This window comes from Gorilla gorilla, chromosome 23 (genome assembly GCF_029281585.2).
Source record: "Gorilla gorilla gorilla isolate KB3781 chromosome 23, NHGRI_mGorGor1-v2.1_pri, whole genome shotgun sequence".
Taxonomy (NCBI): Eukaryota; Metazoa; Chordata; class Mammalia; order Primates; family Hominidae; genus Gorilla; species Gorilla gorilla.
Genome location: NC_086018.1, coordinates 48,327,439 through 48,342,983, shown reverse-complemented (window position 1 = coordinate 48,342,983; position 15,545 = coordinate 48,327,439). Strand labels below are relative to the sequence as shown.

The following is a 15,545-nucleotide window of genomic DNA, read 5'->3' as shown; positions in this document are numbered from 1 at the left end:
TCGAGGGGATGAGACATATGCAGGGAGGTGACACTTGTGGTGGCCTGAGAGGATGTGGCAGTCCCTCTGGAGGCGTGGGGTGGGTCTGCACAGGGAGGTGGGGGAGGCCAGGGCCTCCATCCCTCGTGACCCTCTGCCATCGAGTCTGGACCCCCTTGGCACCTGCCATGGCAGGGCTGCCCTGGACACCTGGGAGCCCCCCATACTGGTGCACTCAGGGAAGATGACGGTGGGCCCAGGAGTGGGGGTGATTGGGAGCATGAGGAGGGGGCACTGGCAGGGGAGGCTGATGTAGGGATCACTGGCCAGGATGGAGCAGGGTCCCTAGCGTGAGAGGGACGGACCACCCTGAGGAAGAGCTCAGAGGCAGAAGGGCCCTGTCTGCCACTTGTGTCTGAGCCCCCAAGATGCAGTTGAGTCTGGTAGGGAGGGAAAGAGAGAGGACCACGCATGTCCTGGGTCCACCTGTGGGGCCTTGGATCTTCCTCCTATTGGGAGACCCTCAGCTCAGCCTGGTCCTCAGCAGCTCACCCATCACACCACACATCCCCCTCATCCACCCGGACCCAGGCACAGACCCCACACCGAGACGTGCTCAGTTACACACACGCATGTGGACACAGCCTGTCCAGGCTGCAGATGTGGGGGCCTCTGCCTCTGAGACCTGGTGGATTTGGAGTTGCTCATGGCTCCCCAGGTCCCCTTCTTGCCTCCGCTGTGCGCACATCAGAGGCTGTGCCCTGGAGACGGCATGGGCCGAGCGAGGGGTGGGTGGGTGATTCTCCGAGGCTCTGCCCTGGGCGTGACATGGGCCGAGTGAGGAGCTGTGGGTGATTGCTGGCTTCCACTGTTTCACCAGGGCAGGGGGCCTGGAGGTGGTCAGGGAGGCTCAGGCTGCCTGGGGGCTCTGGCGGGCAGTTGTAAACAGCATGTGCACTTGCTGGGCTATGCACAGGGCACCCCTCGCTCTCACCCGAGCCTCTGGTTTCCCGTGTCCTTCACCTCTGCCCCATGCGTGAGCCGCCTGTTCCAACGTCCAGGGGTCTGTCTGTCAGCCTGAGCCTGTGCGCTGGGGCCGGTGCGTCCCGACCACCTGGAGCTCCTTGGGGTCACAGGTCAGGGGGCCTGAATGTGAGCACCTGAGAGCCTTTCTGGGGACGTCGACTCCTTGCCTCGGGGATAGGCCTGCCGGTGTTTTCAGCACCTCCGGGAGGGATCCTGTAGCAGGCGATGGCAGTGCCTTGGCCCCAGTGGTCAGTCAGGGTGGACTTGAGGAGGGCTGAGAAGTGGTCTCCGGCGAGACCTCGAGGATGGCGGGGGTGTGAAGCAGGAAGGGGCGGAGCTCCAGGTTCCTCAGTTCGTGGAGTGGCGTGACCCTCTCTCCCATATTCTGACGTTTGGGGCAGGGACTGGAGAGGGATTTGATCGGGGGTCCTCTGGGTCGGGGCTCCCCTGACCCTTCTCTCTTCCCACAGGGTGCGGGGGGCAATGGCACTGCAGCTCTGGGCCCTGACCCTGCTGGGCCTGCTGGGCGCGGGTGCCAGCCTGAGGCCCCGCAAGCTGGACTTCTTCCGCAGCGAGAAAGAGCTGAACCACCTGGCTGTGGATGAGGCCTCAGGCGTGGTGTACCTGGGGGCGGTGAATGCCCTCTACCAGCTGGATGCGAAGCTGCAGCTGGAGCAGCAGGTGGCCACGGGCCCGGCCCTGGACAACAAGAAGTGCACGCCGCCCATCGAGGCCAGCCAGTGCCATGAGGCTGAGATGACCGACAATGTCAACCAGCTGCTGCTGCTTGACCCTCCCAGGAAGCGCCTGGTGGAGTGCGGCAGCCTCTTCAAGGGCATCTGCGCTCTGCGCGCCCTGAGCAACATCTCCCTCCGCCTGTTCTACGAGGACGGCAGCGGGGAGAAGTCTTTCGTGGCCAGCAATGACGAGGGTGTGGCCACAGTGGGGCTGGTGAGCTCCACGGGTCCCGGTGGTGACCGCGTGCTGTTTGTGGGCAAAGGCAACGGGCCGCACGACAACGGCATCATCGTGAGCACTCGGCTGCTGGACCGGACCGACAGCAGGGAGGCCTTTGAAGCCTACACGGACCACGCCACCTACAAGGCCGGCTACCTGTCCACCAACACACAGCAGTTCGTGGCGGCCTTCGAGGACGGCCCCTACGTCTTCTTTGTCTTCAACCAGCAGGACAAGCACCCGGCCCGGAACCGCACGCTGCTGGCACGCATGTGCAGAGAGGACCCCAACTACTACTCCTACCTGGAGATGGACCTGCAGTGCCGGGACCCCGACATCCACGCCGCTGCCTTTGGCACCTGCCTGGCCGCCTCCGTGGCTGCGCCTGGCTCTGGCAGGGTGCTATATGCTGTCTTCAGCAGAGACAGCCGGAGCAGTGGGGGGCCCGGTGCGGGCCTCTGCTTGTTCCCGCTGGACGAGGTGCACGCCAAGATGGAGGCCAACCGCAACGCCTGTTACACAGGCACCTTGGAGGCCCGTGACATCTTCTACAAGCCCTTCCATGGCGATATCCAGTGCGGCGGCCACGCGCTGGTATGGGCCTCAGTGTGTTCTCGCGGGGCCCGGACTGCAGGCGTCCGTGTGTGGGTTTGCGTGTCCCAGCCTGCTGGGGAGGGTGCACGTGAGCAGTGTGGCCGTGGCTCTCGCCAGCCTGGGCGCTTGCGTGGGTGGGTGCCGCATCTCTCAGTGCCGTTCACGCCGGCGCCAGTCCCAGGCCTGTGTCGGGCACTGGGGCACACAACAGTGAGCACGGTGGGGCTCCCTGCCACATGCGTCCCGTTCTCGGGGACGTGTGTAGGACGTGTGCCGGAGGGAAGGGAAGGGCCCGTCCTGAGTCTTGGAGCGTGTGCCGGAGGGAAGGGAAGGGCCTGTCCCGAGTCTTGGAGCGCGAGTGGAGAGGGCCCTTCAGGACAGGGGGTCTGCCTGCCATTGACACGCTGTGGTCCGCAGGGCTCCAGCAAGAGCTTCCCATGTGGCTCGGAGCACCTGCCCTACCCGCTAGGCAGCCGCGACGGGCTCAAAGGCACAGCCGTGCTGCAGCGTGGAGGCCTGAACCTCACGGCCGTGACGGTCGCCGCCGAGAACAACCACACTGTTGCTTTTCTGGGCACCTCTGACGGCCGGATCCTCAAGGTTTGGCCCAGGCTGGGGCGGGGAGGCTCTGGAGGGCCTGTCTGTGCACAAGGCCGGTACACTCACCGGCCTGCCCTCGCGCACACAGGTGTACCTCACCCCCGATGGCACCTCCTCAGAGTACGACTCTATCCTTGTGGAGATAAACAAGAGAGTCAAGCGCGACCTGGTACTGTCTGGAGACCTGGCCAGCCTGTACGCCATGACCCAGGACAAGGTGAGCCAGACGCAGCCCCGGAGAGCGCTCTAGGCCAAGTGTGCCCGGTCATTGCATCCCAGGCCCTTAGGACAGGCCTGGGGGCCAGAGGAGGACGGGGTGCTGCAGAGCTGGGCCCTTCTCCTTGGGCTGGATGAGGGGTGGCTGGGTGGGTCCCGGGCAGTCCCTCCATCCTGTGTCTCTCTGGCACTGCCCCGTCTCTGCCGCTCCTTCTGTTTGTCCTTTGTGGTCTCAACCACGTCTCTCCCTCTGGCCCCGCCTCTGCCCTGTCCTGATGGAAGGGACCTGGGTTGGTGTCTGAGGGGTGTTGCTGAGGGTGGATGGGAAGACGGGGTCCCTGCACAGCCCCTGTGAGCTCAGTCAGTGGAGAACATGGGCCTGGGCCCCAAGCTTGTGGGGGGGTTAGTGCAAGAGACCCTCAGGCCGGCCCTAGGAGCACCCCTCGGAGGAAGCCAGTGTAGAGGACAGGAGCTGCCCCAGGAGACACCACAGCCAAGCCCTCCAGGCTTCCCTGGGCTCCCATCGGGATCCTGGGCCTGGCATGGCCACGCAGAGCCAGAACTGTTTAATATCAAGCCTGAGGTGTCTGAGGCTCCCAAGGCCCCGGGACAGAGCTGGGTCAAGCTGGCGGTCTGGGGACATCTGGGGTCTGCGGAAGGCCCGTGCGGCTTCTGCTGTGGTCCCACTCACGGCCCCGCTGCCCTAGGTGTTCCGGTTGCCGGTGCAGGAGTGCCTGAGCTACCCGACCTGCACCCAGTGCCGCGACTCCCAGGACCCCTACTGCGGCTGGTGCGTCGTCGAGGGACGGTGAGTGCTTGGGGTGGTTCGGGGACACGGCCTGCCTCTGGGATCCCGGAAGGTCGTGGCCTGGGTCGGGGGGCACACCGCACTGTCCTGTCCCGGGAGAACAAGACTCCACCCTGGGCTGAGGCCGCCCCCTGCGCCTGCAGATGCACCCGGAAGGCCGAGTGTCCGCGGGCCGAGGAGGCCAGCCACTGGCTGTGGAGCCGAAGCAAGTCCTGCGTGGCCATCACCAGCGCCCGGCCACAGAACATGAGCCGGCGGGCCCAGGGGGAGGTGCGTGGTGGGGCTGGGGTGGGGGTCCTGGGCCCCAGGCCGGGCCAGGTGGGGGCTCCCCCAGGCTGGGAGCTGTTGGGACAGGCAGGGGAGGGCTCCACATCTCCCCCGCCTGGGCTCTGGGCACTGAGCCTTAGGGATGGAGCCCGCCCTCCATTGGCCCCCTGGACCCCTGTGACCTGGGCAGGTGGGGGTGGGGATTGTCCATATCCAGGGTGGACCCAGGCCCTGTCCCAGGAGTTGCTGGGGTGACCACAGAGAGGCCTGTATTGGAAGACGTGGAGTCGGGTTCTGGAGGCTCCACTGGGACGTGCGCCCACACACGCAGGGAGGTCGGGTCACGGGCAGGTGGGCTGACAGGACTCGGGGTTCCCAGTGTGAGCGGCACGGCCCCTCCCTCAGGTGCAGCTGACCGTCAGCCCCCTCCCTGCCCTGAGCGAGGAGGATGAGTTGCTGTGCCTTTTTGGGGAGTCACCGCCACACCCCGCCCGCGTGGAGGGCGAGGCCGTCATCTGCAACTCCCCGAGCAGCATCCCCGTCACACCGCCAGGCCAGGGTGAGGCCCCTTCCCGAGCCCCCTGGTGGCCCTTCTCGGTCACACGGGGCCCTGTGCACATGGGCTCTCGCCTCTGCTGGCCCCTGGGTGCAGGCTCTGCACAGGCACACTCCGCGGCTGCTCCGGGGGCCCAGCCTGAATGAAGCCTGTGGTGGGGTTGCTGTGCCTGTTGGGGAGGTTCTGGCCTCTTGGGCTGTCCGCAGCCATGCCCCCCAGGCCTGTAGCAAAGGTGACTTCTCTTCAGCCTGCTCCCTCATCACATCCGGAGCGGCATGTGGGTGCCAGGTGCCAGGCCCCGTCGTCTCGGCAGACGCCCCTCACCCCTTCCTGCCATGTCCAGCTTCAGAGAGCAGGGCCGTTCCCAGAGGCTGCAGGGCCTCGCATGTGGGCCAGGGCAGGCGTCGCGCCCATGTCCCCTGAGTTTTGGGGGCAGTGGGGCCACGCAGTGACGTGGGCAGGGACCTGGCAGGTCCCACCCAGACTCCAAGGAGCTGCTGCCCTCAGTGCCTTCGGGAACAGAGGGTATGAAAGCAACCTGGACCCGGGGGAGAAAGGCAAGCCCAGTGCTGCGCCCGACACCCGAACCAGGATCTGATAGCAGGTGGCAGGTCCAGCCCAGCGTGAACGGGCGTCCTGGCAGCCCCACCCGAGATCTGATAGCAGGTGGCAGGCCCCGCCCAACATGAATGCGGGGTGTCCTGGCAGGGCCCCCTGAAGACCAGGGGTCTCCACCTCGGCCCCAGGAGTCAGCCCCAGGGGAGGCCCAGCCTGGCCCTCGGCCCTGCGGCCGCCACCTTGACGCCTCCCCCTCTGCTGTCTGCAGACCACGTGGCCGTGACCATCCAGCTCCTCCTTAGACAAGGCAACATCTTCCTCACGTCCTACCAGTACCCCTTCTACGACTGCCGCCAGGCCATGAGCCTGGAGGAGAACCTGCCGTGAGTGTCTCGTGCCCGTCGACCCCACCCTGCCCGTCCACCCCAGCCCTGCTCACGATCCCCTCTGGACGCAGGTGCATTTCCTGCGTGAGCAACCGCTGGACCTGCCAGTGGGACCTGCGCTACCACGAGTGCCGGGAGGCTTCGCCCAACCCTGAAGACGGCATCGTCCGTGCCCACATGGTGAGGGGCCTCAGGGGACTCTTCAGGGCACGGCTGCTCTGCTGTGCCCAGGCAGCACCTGACCAGCCTTGCTCTCTCAGGAGGACAGCTGTCCCCAGTTCCTGGGACCCAGCCCCCTGGTGATCCCCATGAACCACGAGACAGATGTGAACTTCCAGGGCAAGAACCTGGACACCGTGAAGGTGCGGAGGGAGGGGTGCCGGCCGGTGACAGGCAGGCTAAGGTGCAGAGGGAGGGGGTGCCGGCCGGTGACAGGCAGGCTAAGGTGCGGAGGGAGGGGGTGCCGGCCGGTGACAGGCAGGCTAAGGTGCGGAGGGAGGGGGTGCCGGCCGGTGACAGGCAGGCTAAGGTGCGGAGGGAGGGGGTGCCGGCCGGTGACAGGCAGGCTAAGGTGCGGAGGGAGGGGTGCCGGCCGGTGACAGGCAGGCTAAGGTGCAGAGGGAGGGGGTGCCGGCCAGTGCTGATGGGTGTGTGGGAAGCCTGAGCTCCACCCGTGCCCCCCGACTCGGGGCCCCCACATGAGGTAGAGGGCACAGGATTTATCGGGGACAGAGGCCAGGAGGCAGCACTCGGGGGCCTTTGGATGGGCCTGAACAGAGGCAGTGGAGGAGGCAGGCGTGTGGAGGTTGAGGGGCCAGTGCCACCTCCTGAGGAGGGAGCTGTGGGGGCCACGATGTCAGGTGGGCCGGGCGATGCCCTCAGGTGTGGATGAGTGGTGGAGGTGGCTGTGGGAAACCCACACAGGATGTTCAGAGGCTTCTGCAGACAGGTTTTTGGACTCAGGAGTGGCCGAGGGGTCAGCTGGCATGGTAATCTGAGGGGCGGGCACGTGTGGGGTGAGGAGAGGGCTCCCACACTATAGGCACAGAGGAGGGGCTGCGGGGGTTCTGGGAGGAGGGCCAGGGTGCCAAAGCCGCCTGTCCAGGGTCCTGATGGCACGGTCTGCAGGGTTCCTCCCTGCACGTGGGCAGTGACTTGCTCAAGTTCATGGAGCCGGTGACCATGCAGGAATCTGGGACCTTCGTCTTTCGGACCCCAAAGGTACGGCTCCAGGGCAGGCTGGCTCGGCTGCTGGACGCCAGGGCCCCGGGTGGGGTGGGGGGTCACCTCCAGGACTGTGAGGGGAGGGGCAGCAGGGAGACCCCAGGGACTAGAGCCCAGCCAGGGGCTCGCCATGCCCTGTGCTGCTGGGGAAGCCCCCTCTGCCCTCTGCCTCCCTGGGGACAGAGTGGCACAGAGCAGCGTCCATGGGGTTCCCGAACTTCTGACACCTGAAGGCCTCCCCTGCTGCCCTTGGCTGGGAAGGGACCCGGTGGCCACAGGGAGGCTGCCCTCGTGACCCCCACCCCGCGCCCCTCTGTGGGGGCAGGAAGTGCAGTGTGCCCCTGCGTGTCCCCCAGCTGTCCCACGATGCGAACGAGACGCTGCCCCTGCACCTCTACGTCAAGTCTTACGGCAAGAATATCGACAGCAAGCTCCATGGTGGGGGCCACGGGCACAGTGGGGGGCGGGCGGGGGACGGGTGGGCACAAGGCGGTGGGTGGGGGGACAGGTGGGTGCAGTGGGGGGCAGGTCAGGGGCGGGCAGGCACGGGGTGACCACTGACGGCAGCTCTCCCCGCAGTGACCCTCTACAACTGCTCCTTTGGCCGCAGCGACTGCAGCCTGTGCCGGGCCGCTAACCCCGACTACAGGTGTGCGTGGTGCGGGGGCCAGAGCAGGTGCGTGTATGAGGCCCTGTGCAACACCACCTCCGAGTGCCCGCCACCCGTCATCACCAGGGTGAGCCCCTCGAAGCCTGGCCTACACCTTCCCGCGTCCCTGGCATGAGCCCCTCCCTGCTCACCTGGCTCTGTGGTTTCAGATCCAGCCTGAGACGGGCCCCCTGGGTGGGGGCATCCGCATCACCATCCTGGGGTCCAATTTGGGCGTCCAAGCAGGGGACATCCAGAGGATCTCTGTGGCCGGCCGGAACTGCTCCTTTCAGCCGGAACGTTACTCCGTGTCCACCCGGTGAGTGGACGGCCCTGGCCTGGGCCCTGTCAGCTGGGTCAGTACCCACGCTGGGGTTCCGGGTGACTGGGTGGGTGGAGAGGCTGAGGGGGTGAGGGTGTCAGGGTATGGGGTGGGTCGGGGAGTGCCTGGGCCACACTGCCTGTCGCCCGCCAGGATCGTGTGTGTGATCGAGGCTGCGGAGGCGCCTTTCACGGGGGGTGTCGAGGTGGACGTCTTCGGGAAACTGGGCCGTTCACCTCCCAATGTCCAGTTCACCTTCCAAGTAAGCACCTGGCCTCGGGGACCTGCTGAACCCGGGAGGACCGGGAGGAGGGGCTCTGCCCGTCGCCTCCCCACGACAGTTACCATCCAGCCCAGGACCGAGGGCGTCCTGTGCCCCGTCCTCACCCGAGTGCCCCTGCGGCTCTTTCAGCAGCCCAAGCCTCTCAGTGTGGAGCCGCAGCAGGGACCGCAGGCGGGCGGCACCACACTGACCATCCACGGCACCCACCTGGACACGGGCTCCCAGGAGGACGTGCGGGTGACCCTCAACGGCGTCCCGTGTAAAGTGTGGGTGTCACCGCCAGCTGCTGAGTCTGGTTGGCCCTGGCCCTGGGTATGGAGGGGGGCACTTACTGAGACCTGAGTGGCCCTGAGGGGATGGCGGGGCCAGCCTGGTCGGGCTGGGGCTGGTCCCGGGGGAGGGGTTGATGCAGACCAGCACCCTCCCTCCCCCAGGACAAAGTTTGGGGCGCAGCTCCAGTGTGTCACTGGCCCCCAGGCGACACGGGGCCAGATGCTCCTGGAGGTCTCCTACGGGGGGTCCCCCGTGCCCAACCCTGGCATCTTCTTCACCTACCGCGAAAACCCCGTACTGCGAGCCTTCGAGCCGCTACGAAGCTTTGCCAGGTGAGGCTGGTGTCCCCCCGCCCCGCTCTGCTCCCCACACCCAGCTGCCTCCTCAGTGCCCTGCCCGCCCCCCTCTGCTCCCCACACCCGGCTGCCTCCTCAGTGCCCTTGGCTGACTGTGCTGAAAGGAATGTGGTGGGGCTGGTCTGTGCAGTGGGAGGCGGCCTCCGGAAAACCCCACTGCACCCCAGATCCACTTCCTCCTAGAAACCCAGACGGGCACACCAGAGGCTCCACGCTCACCAGGCCCCGCGTGCCCCCCGCCCACTTGTGGCACAGTCTCGTGCTCAGCACGGCCCACCGCGTTGCCCCTTTGCCCACCCAGACCCACACGTGCACCTGGAAGCCCCGTGTGGTCAGGGCCAGGGTGGGCGGGGACGGGAGGGCGGAGGCTGCAGGGACCACCCCTGCCAGCCGAGCCCACGAAGGCACTGCCCTCCCCAGTGGTGGCCGCAGCATCAACGTCACGGGTCAGGGCTTCAGCCTGATCCAGAGGTTTGCCATGGTGGTCATCGCGGAGCCCCTGCAGTCCTGGCAGCCGCCGCGGGAGGCTGAATCCCTGCAGCCCATGACGGTCAGTCCTGGCGTGGGCTCAGCTCTGGCACCGGCCCATGGGATCGTGCCCAGGAAGGGCGGGGTCTGCGCCCGGGGGCTGACGGCTGGGACTTGCCTGCAGGTGGTGGGTACAGACTACGTGTTCCACAACGACACCAAGGTCGTCTTCCTGTCCCCGGCTGTGCCCGAGGAGCCAGAGGCCTACAACCTCACGGTGCTGATCGAGATGGACGGGCACCGTGCCCTGCTCAGAACAGAGGCCGGGGCCTTCGAGTACGTGCCTGACCCCACCTTTGAGAACTTCACAGGTGGCGTCAAGAAGCAGGTCAACAAGCTCATCCACGCCCGGGTGAGGACGGTGCAGCCCCGGGTGTCTGGGTCCTGCTCGAGTCTGGGCTGAGAGCTGGTCCACCTGTCCCTGGTTCCCTCCTCCTCACCCCGACCGCTGCCCCCTCCCCAGGGCACCAATCTGAACAAGGCGATGACGCTGCAGGAGGCCGAGGCCTTCGTGGGTGCCGAGCGCTGCACCATGAAGACGCTGACGGAGACCGACCTGTACTGTGAGCCCCCGGAGGTGCAGCCCCCGCCCAAGCGGCGGCAGAAACGAGACACCACACACAACCTGCCCGAGTTCATTGTGCGTGAGCGGGGACGGGCGGGGGGCGCCCCCACGGGACCGCGCTGAACCCGGCCCCCCACACAGGTGAAGTTCGGCTCTCGCGAGTGGGTGCTAGGCCGCGTGGAGTACGACACACGGGTGAGCGACGTGCCGCTCAGCCTCATCTTGCCGCTGGTCATCGTGCCCATGGTGGTCGTCATCGCGGTGTCTGTCTACTGCTACTGGTGAGCCCGCCCCCCGGCTGTGCCAACACCCTGAGCCCTCGGCCCTCCCGCCTCGGCCCCTCTGGCCTCATCCGCCGCCCTGCACGGGCAGGCGTGTAGATCCACCTCCTCATCCGGGCAGCTGAGCGGCCAGCCCCGGCAGAACCTAGGAGCCCCCCTGTGCCTTGCAGGAGGAAGAGCCAGCAGGCGGAACGAGAGTATGAGAAGATCAAGTCCCAGCTGGAGGGCCTGGAGGAGAGCGTGCGGGACCGCTGCAAGAAGGAATTCACAGGTAGGGACCGCCTGGGGGCTGGTGCTCGGGCGCCTCCTGGGGCGGGGATGCCGTGTGTAGCGTGGGGGTCAGGGCCCCACGTGGCCAGGGACGTCTCACGCCAGCCTCCCCCTAGACCTGATGATCGAGATGGAGGACCAGACCAACGACGTGCACGAGGCCGGCATCCCCGTGCTGGACTACAAGACCTACACCGACCGCGTCTTCTTCCTGCCCTCCAAGGACGGCGACAAGGACGTGATGATCACCGGCAAGCTGGACATCCCCGAGCCGCGGCGGCCGGTGGTGGAGCAGGCCCTCTACCAGTTCTCCAACCTGCTGAACAGCAAGTCCTTCCTCATCAATGTGAGCCGGGCGTCGGGCGGGCGGGAGGGCACACAGGTGGCTCCGGGCAGGCTTTGACCGCCGGCCCCTACAGTTCATCCACACCCTGGAGAACCAGCGGGAGTTCTCGGCCCGCGCCAAGGTCTACTTCGCGTCCCTGCTGACGGTGGCGCTGCACGGGAAACTGGAGTACTACACGGACATCATGCGCACGCTCTTCCTGGAGCTCCTGGAGCAGTACGTGGTGGCCAAGAACCCCAAGCTGATGCTGCGCAGGTGCACATGGGCGGGGCCACGAGTGGGGCCACGGGCGGGGTGGCCACATGGGCTCTGGGGCTGGTGGCGGGTGGCACAGAAGCCTGTTGGGCCCCCAGGAGCCGGCAGGTGCCAGCCAGCGCTGGTGGTGGGGGGCAGTCTAGGGGTGGTGTCCCCGGCAGCAAACTCAGAGCCGGACTCTAGCCCTTCCTGTCTAGCGGTTTCAGCTGGTCACAGTGTCAGCCCTCTGCAGAACAGAAGGAAGGTGGCAGACTTCCCACAAGGGCTGGAGCTGCCACCAGGTAGTCCTCGCTGCAGGCCACACCCAGGCTAGACAGGGGCGAGGCTGGCGCAAGGGTGGCCGGGTGCTTGGAGGAGTCAGTTGGGCCTCAGGAATACTACGGGGTCACTCGGTACAAGGCCTCCCTGCACCCCCAGGTCTGAGACTGTGGTGGAGAGGATGCTGTCCAACTGGATGTCCATCTGCCTGTACCAGTACCTCAAGGTGGGTTCCACCCCAGCCTGGCTGGGGCTTGAGGGACGAGGCAGACTGCTGCCATCCCCTCCAGTGTTCCCCTATCTGTACGGCACCTTGAGGTAGGCCCTGCCTGGACAGGTTTGCTTCCTGCCCCTGACATGGTCAGCCCCGTCCATGCCTCTGGCCAGGGCTCCGGGGGCCCCTTCCAGGCCCCAAGTCCCTTGACCTCCCAGCCTCCCCTCCGTGTTACTCCAGGACAGTGCCGGGGAGCCCCTGTACAAGCTCTTCAAGGCCATCAAACATCAGGTGGAAAAGGGCCCGGTGGATGCGGTACAGAAGAAGGCCAAGTACACTCTCAACGACACGGGGCTGCTGGGGGACGACGTGGAGTACGCACCCCTGGTGAGCTTCTGGGGTGGGGGCCGCCATGGGCGCCTCGGATCTGGGCTAAGGAGCTTGGGCATCCCCTGGCCACAGATGGGACCCACAGGCCAGAGGCCGTCCACCTCCTCTGTGGATTTGAGTTACAGCCTGCTCTAACTCGGCCTCAGGGAGGGGCCTGGGTGCTGGTGGCTGTGGGCTCTGGAGGCTCTAAGTGTGCGGGCCCCGCATCAGCTCTTCCCGGGCGCCGCCACCTCCTGGAGGCCATACAAGGGCCTGGCACACCAGGTGTGTCTGGGGTTCTGTGCACACGTCACCAGTGGGTGTGGCAGGAGCCTGTGCATGCGTGAGACGTGTGTATTCTGTGTCTGTACATGTGCTTCCATGAGCTTGCCTGACAGCCTGAGTGAGCGGTTCTGAGCCGTCCCCATCTTTCTGTCCTGCTGAGCTGGAGCAGGCAGGGGAAGGGCAGAGTGCGGTCATCTCAGAAGCCTCGGGGGCTCGGAGCCGGGCTGGCGGGGGCCTGCTGCCCGAGGGTGCCTCTGTGGTGGGCAAAGCTGGCAGGGGAAGGGCAGAGTGTGGTCATCTCATAAGCCTCAGGGGCTCAGAGCCCGGCTGGCGGGGGCCTGCTGCCCGAGGGTGCCGCTGTGGTGGGCAAAGCTGGCGGGGCAGGGAGTGGCTCCTGCATGGTGCAGGTAAGAGCAGGGCCTCCCATTGGGCTTCATCCCGGATGTCTCGGCAGACGGTGAGCGTGATCGTGCAGGACGAGGGAGTGGACGCCATCCCGGTGAAGGTCCTCAACTGTGACACCATCTCCCAGGTCAAGGAGAAGATCATTGACCAGGTGTACCGCGGGCAGCCCTGCTCCTGCTGGCCCAGGCCAGACAGCGTGGTCCTGGGTGAGTGCCGGCCCCTGCCCATCTGCACACAGGCGCCCATGTGCCTGGCCTGTGTCCTGGGGCGGTATCCTGCCTGGCCGGCTTTCTCATGTGGGAGTGGTGGGCAGTGGGAGGAACCTGGGTGGCCGGGGCCCAAGCTGGGCTGTCTCTTCCCACAGAGTGGCGTCCGGGCTCCACAGCGCAGATCCTGTCGGACCTGGACCTGACGTCACAGCGGGAGGGCCGGTGGAAGCGCGTCAACACCCTTATGCACTACAATGTGAGCGTGTAGGCCGGGGCGGGCGAGAACTGGGCACCCTGGGGGTACAGCCCACCCTCACCGCCGTGTTCCCCAGGTCCGGGATGGAGCCACCCTCATCCTGTCCAAGGTGGGGGTCTCCCAGCAGCCAGAGGACAGCCAGCAGGACCTGCCTGGGGAGCGTGAGTCCCTCCCTGTTGCCCGTTTCCTTCCAGCCCCTGGTGGTCGGCGTGGACCATGTCCGCCCTGGACACATGCACCCCTGCCCACCCTGCCACCACCGCTCCCTGTGGGACCCAGGCCCCCAGACCTGGGTAGGGGTCCCTCAGTGCCCGCTGCCCACAGGCCATGCCCTCCTGGAGGAGGAGAACCGGGTGTGGCACCTGGTGCGGCCGACCGACGAGGTGGACGAGGGCAAGTCCAAGAGAGGCAGCGTGAAAGAGAAGGAGCGGACGAAGGCCATCACCGAGATCTACCTGACGCGGCTGCTCTCAGTCAAGGTGGGCCCCCATGGGTGTGTGGGCGGCACCAGGCCGCCACGCTGAGACCCTCCCCCCCAGGAGCCGCGCCCACGGCATCACGCTGAGACCCTCCCCCCACAGGGCACACTGCAGCAGTTTGTGGACAACTTCTTCCAGAGCGTGCTGGCGCCTGGGCACGCGGTGCCACCTGCAGTCAAGTACTTCTTTGACTTCCTGGACGAGCAGGCAGAGAAGCACAACATCCAGGATGAAGACACCATCCACATCTGGAAGACGAACAGGTGAGGCTCCGCACCCACCCCGCGGCCCAGCCCCGGCTCCGCCTCTCACTTCGGAGGCTCCGCACCCACCCCGCGGCCCAGCCCCGGCTCCGCCTCTCACTTCGGAGGCTCCGCACCCACCCCGCGGCCCAGCCCCGGCTCTCATTCCCTGCTGCTCTGCCTCAGCTTACCGCTTCGGTTCTGGGTGAACATCCTCAAGAACCCCCACTTCATCTTTGATGTGCATGTCCACGAGGTGGTGGACGCCTCGCTGTCAGTCATTGCGCAGACCTTCATGGACGCCTGCACGCGCACGGAGCATAAGCTGAGCCGCGTGAGTGGGGTGGGGGCAGGTCTGGGGCAGGGAGGCCTGGGTCTGTCCCCAGGAGGCATCTTGTGAGTTGGGACCTTGTCTGGGGTGTGGATTTGAACATCTTGGGCTGGAGCCCTTGATGTAGGGGGTGACGGGTGGCCGAGGCTGGGGGCACAGGGGCCCGGCAGAGCCTGGGAGATCCCGAGAGCCCTTGCCCTCTCTCCTCCTGAGACCTCTCACCACAGCACACAAGCAGAGAAACTGAGTTTTATTACAGATCGCAAAATAAGTAGTTTTCTTTTTTTTTTTTGAGATGGAGTCTCTCTCTGTCACCCAGGCTGGAATGCAGTGGCGCGATCTCTGCTCACTGCAATCTCCGCCTCCTAGGTTCAAGCGATTCTCCCGCCGCTGCCTCCTGAGTAGCTGGGACTACAGGCATGTGCCACAACGCACGGCTAGTATTTTTAGTAGAGACGGGGTTTCACCATGTTGGGCAGGCTGGTCTCGAACCCCTGACCTCAGGTGATCTGCCTGCCTCAGCCTCCCAAAGTGCTAGGATTACAGGCCTGATCCACTGCGCCCGGCCCATAGTTTTCTTGATGAAAGTGTCAGGAGTTCGGGGCAGGGGAAGCTACCCAGGGGTACTCTGAGCAGCCCCAGCCTGGCCCCCTTGGCCAGGCGTCACTGGGTTTTGTCCCCAACAGGATTCTCCCAGCAACAAGCTGCTGTACGCCAAGGAGATCTCCACCTACAAGAAGATGGTGGAGGAGTAAGTCTGCCTGCCCTCCAGGCCAGGCCCCCATGCCCACCCTCGACCCCCTGCGGGGAGGTTCAGGCCTTGGTTTCCCCCACCACCCCCTTTGTGGTCCCTGCCACCCACACTGTATGATGCTCCCACCCCTGCAGTTACTACAAGGGGATCCGGCAGATGGTGCAGGTCAGCGACCAGGACATGAACACACACCTGGCAGAGATTTCCCGGGTAAGGAGGCCACCAGGGACGCACCCACGGCCCTCCCCTGCTCCCTGCTCCCACTACCCCATGCTAAGCCTGGCCCTGAGCTGCAGGGCAGGGGTAATGTGGTGCTGAGGGGGAGAGAGGGTGGGGCGGGACCTCAAGGTGGGCTCGGCCATGTGAAGTGAGCCACAGCTGCATGTGGGGAGTGTGAGCTGCTCCTGCTTGGAGCCAGGCCCTGCCCACAGCGCCCCCTCCTTG

At 66.0% G+C, this 15,545-nt stretch overlaps 1 protein-coding gene across 14 annotated transcripts in view; it reads left to right on the top strand.

Moving 5' to 3' along the window:
- The window catches only part of PLXNB2 (plexin B2), a 33,768-nt gene that overhangs the window by 15,751 nt on the left and 2,472 nt on the right, over positions 1–15,545 (top strand). For all 14 annotated transcript variants that reach the window (XM_031007331.2, XM_031007335.3, XM_055374399.2 and 11 more), the window contains 33 exons: positions 1,476–2,556; positions 2,974–3,156; positions 3,245–3,373; positions 4,080–4,180; positions 4,324–4,450; positions 4,853–5,006; positions 5,830–5,944; positions 6,019–6,127; positions 6,208–6,309; positions 7,076–7,168; positions 7,528–7,609; positions 7,751–7,908; positions 7,991–8,139; positions 8,296–8,404; positions 8,555–8,691; positions 8,860–9,030; positions 9,475–9,604; positions 9,707–9,934; positions 10,046–10,222; positions 10,289–10,428; positions 10,599–10,699; positions 10,815–11,044; positions 11,118–11,299; positions 11,717–11,783; positions 12,012–12,158; positions 12,880–13,036; positions 13,195–13,295; positions 13,372–13,456; positions 13,620–13,774; positions 13,877–14,037; positions 14,203–14,350; positions 15,034–15,098; positions 15,236–15,311. In XM_031007331.2, coding sequence (XP_030863191.1) covers positions 1,489–2,556; positions 2,974–3,156; positions 3,245–3,373; positions 4,080–4,180; positions 4,324–4,450; positions 4,853–5,006; positions 5,830–5,944; positions 6,019–6,127; positions 6,208–6,309; positions 7,076–7,168; positions 7,528–7,609; positions 7,751–7,908; positions 7,991–8,139; positions 8,296–8,404; positions 8,555–8,691; positions 8,860–9,030; positions 9,475–9,604; positions 9,707–9,934; positions 10,046–10,222; positions 10,289–10,428; positions 10,599–10,699; positions 10,815–11,044; positions 11,118–11,299; positions 11,717–11,783; positions 12,012–12,158; positions 12,880–13,036; positions 13,195–13,295; positions 13,372–13,456; positions 13,620–13,774; positions 13,877–14,037; positions 14,203–14,350; positions 15,034–15,098; positions 15,236–15,311 — 5,337 coding nt within the window. In that variant the 5' untranslated portion in view covers positions 1,476–1,488. The remainder of the gene's footprint in view (positions 1–1,475; positions 2,557–2,973; positions 3,157–3,244; positions 3,374–4,079; positions 4,181–4,323; positions 4,451–4,852; positions 5,007–5,829; positions 5,945–6,018; positions 6,128–6,207; positions 6,310–7,075; positions 7,169–7,527; positions 7,610–7,750; positions 7,909–7,990; positions 8,140–8,295; positions 8,405–8,554; positions 8,692–8,859; positions 9,031–9,474; positions 9,605–9,706; positions 9,935–10,045; positions 10,223–10,288; positions 10,429–10,598; positions 10,700–10,814; positions 11,045–11,117; positions 11,300–11,716; positions 11,784–12,011; positions 12,159–12,879; positions 13,037–13,194; positions 13,296–13,371; positions 13,457–13,619; positions 13,775–13,876; positions 14,038–14,202; positions 14,351–15,033; positions 15,099–15,235; positions 15,312–15,545) is intronic.